The 2,041-nt window shown below is 36.3% G+C and overlaps 2 protein-coding genes across 2 annotated transcripts; one reads left to right on the forward strand and one right to left on the reverse strand.

The window, feature by feature from the left end:
- Positions 1-124: 124 nt before the first annotated feature.
- On the forward strand, positions 125-674 carry RHIMIDRAFT_241848 (uncharacterized protein; the record flags this gene model as incomplete). Its single annotated transcript, XM_023609660.1, has 3 exons — positions 125-245; positions 305-611; positions 656-674. 3 exons carry the CDS (start codon positions 125-127, stop codon positions 672-674), a joined length of 447 nt encoding a protein of 148 aa, XP_023462044.1.
- A 158-nt stretch (positions 675-832) lies between these two features.
- RHIMIDRAFT_247951 (uncharacterized protein) lies at positions 833-1,896 on the reverse strand (the record flags this gene model as incomplete). Its single annotated transcript, XM_023610465.1, has 2 exons — positions 833-1,716; positions 1,776-1,896. 2 exons carry the CDS (start codon positions 1,894-1,896, stop codon positions 833-835), a joined length of 1,005 nt encoding a protein of 334 aa, XP_023462045.1.
- Between the last annotated feature and the right edge of the window lie 145 nt (positions 1,897-2,041).

Here is a 2,041-nt window from a genome sequence, read left to right on the forward strand (position 1 = left end):
GGTGACGGATCGGTGACGGTAATGAATTATTTCTCTTTTTCCTTTGCCACTTTGCAATACAACATTGTAAGTTAATCTGTCGACTAAGAATAAAACTAAATTACTTAAAAGGGCTTATTCAAGTATGGCTAAAGGTTTAGAAAGTTTCAAATTACCATTGAAATGGAAACCGGGTGCTGATCTCATGAGCAAAATGCTATTAAGCGATCCAGAAATAATGCGTATAATTATTCACTCTCTTATTGGTAATGCATCGATATTTGTATTACGCGTTTCAAAGTACTAATATATAAGTCGTATATAGGTGTAGATGTTCCTCCTGATAGCTACTCAGTAGTCCCAACTGAGTGGGCTGATACTAAAGGTGTATATACCCTGTATGCCTCACAAAACACGAGTAATGAAAAATTCATTTCAGTACTTGTTGCTATTCAAGAGGAAGTTAACCAAACTACAATTTTGGAAACCATCGAACGCTCAACGTTGGTTTATGAGAATTTTAGAATCTTACCCACAGTTTTGGTCATTTCTATCAAAAGCAGCTCTAGATTAAAGAACGATGGAGAATTTAGTGTTGCTGATGTTTCATTTTTGATGCAATGTGAATCTAAGTTTTGGGCGAACAAATGCTATTTATTTTTCCCTGATGATTTAGCCAACATGAATACAACTAATACATTTACACCTGCACTTTTTGCATTGTGCCATTTTATATCTAATCCCAACAAATCGCTCACCTTATCGCACACTTCAAACACCCAAACTATATCTTTAACCTGTGAAGCTAAAACACACAAACGGACTCAACAATAAAGCTTTATTTTTAAATAAATTACTCTTTTGATGTCTTGTTTCTTTTTTGAATATGATAATACGAACTTTTGAGGGTAGCAGATGATTTATATGACTTGAACAGGCCTTTTGCTTTACCTTTGTCAAAAATATCTCTCCAGTTTTTTCTCTTTCCAGGCTTGCTTAGAGTTTCAATAAATGCAGCATCTTCAATGGTATATTGCTTTGGGTTATCGCTTTCTCCTTCTCTTCTGTCATTGCCTTCGAGATACTCCTGGATCTGTTTAATTGAGAAAAGCCCTTCTTCGGCGTGGATGATTGTTTTTCTGTTGTTGCTAGTTCCTTGACCCTTACTTTCTTCAATGATCTTCTTCAGATTTCTTTTCACTTGATTTATAAGGTACCTGGTATCTGATTTGAATATCATGTCATTATCCTCCTTTGCCAGGATATCGTCTACAATATGGAATGCTAACACTAACGTCGGATCTTTCCAATGTTGTTGAGGTACTTGGTTCATGGTGTGGAATGTAAGAAAGTAACCCAGTGCTGCCATAGGATTTAGTGTTGCTTGCTGGAAATGATTAGATACAGCATCCGCAGTCAACAAAAAACATTTCTTTGCCCAAAATTTACAACCTGTTTCGAGCAGAAGTCCCTCAGCACTGACGGTAAATTCATTTTGAAATTCAGCGCTAGAAAAAGATTTGGTGACGATGACTAGAACGATGGGTAACATTTTGTAACGCTTATAAACATCAGACGCATAGTTTATAAGCCTAAGCATGAACTCTTGATTAACTCGATATTGGATTTCAATTAAAATCGGAGGGAACTCTGTGGACGCATAAACCATGTCTGACCGACTACCGTCAGCCCACTCAGTTGGGACTACTGAGTAGCTATCAGGAGGAACATCTACATCTATATACGACTTATATATTAGTACTTTGAAACGCGTAATACAAATATCGATGCATTACCAATAAGAGAGTGAATAATTATACGCATTATTTCTGGATCGCTTAATAGCATTTTGCTCATGAGATCAGCACCCGGTTTCCATTTCAATGGTAATTTGAAACTTTCTAAACCTTTAGCCATACTTGAATAAGCCCTTTTAAGTAATTTAGTTTTATTCTTAGTCGACAGATTAACTTACAATGTTGTATTGCAAAGTGGCAAAGGAAAAAGAGAAATAATTCATTACCGTCACCGATCCGTCACCAATACCGTCACCCTTTTTCCA

This window comes from Rhizopus microsporus (genome assembly GCF_002708625.1).
Source record: "Rhizopus microsporus ATCC 52813 unplaced genomic scaffold scaffold_25, whole genome shotgun sequence".
Lineage (NCBI taxonomy): Eukaryota > Fungi > Mucoromycota > Mucoromycetes > Mucorales > Rhizopodaceae > Rhizopus > Rhizopus microsporus.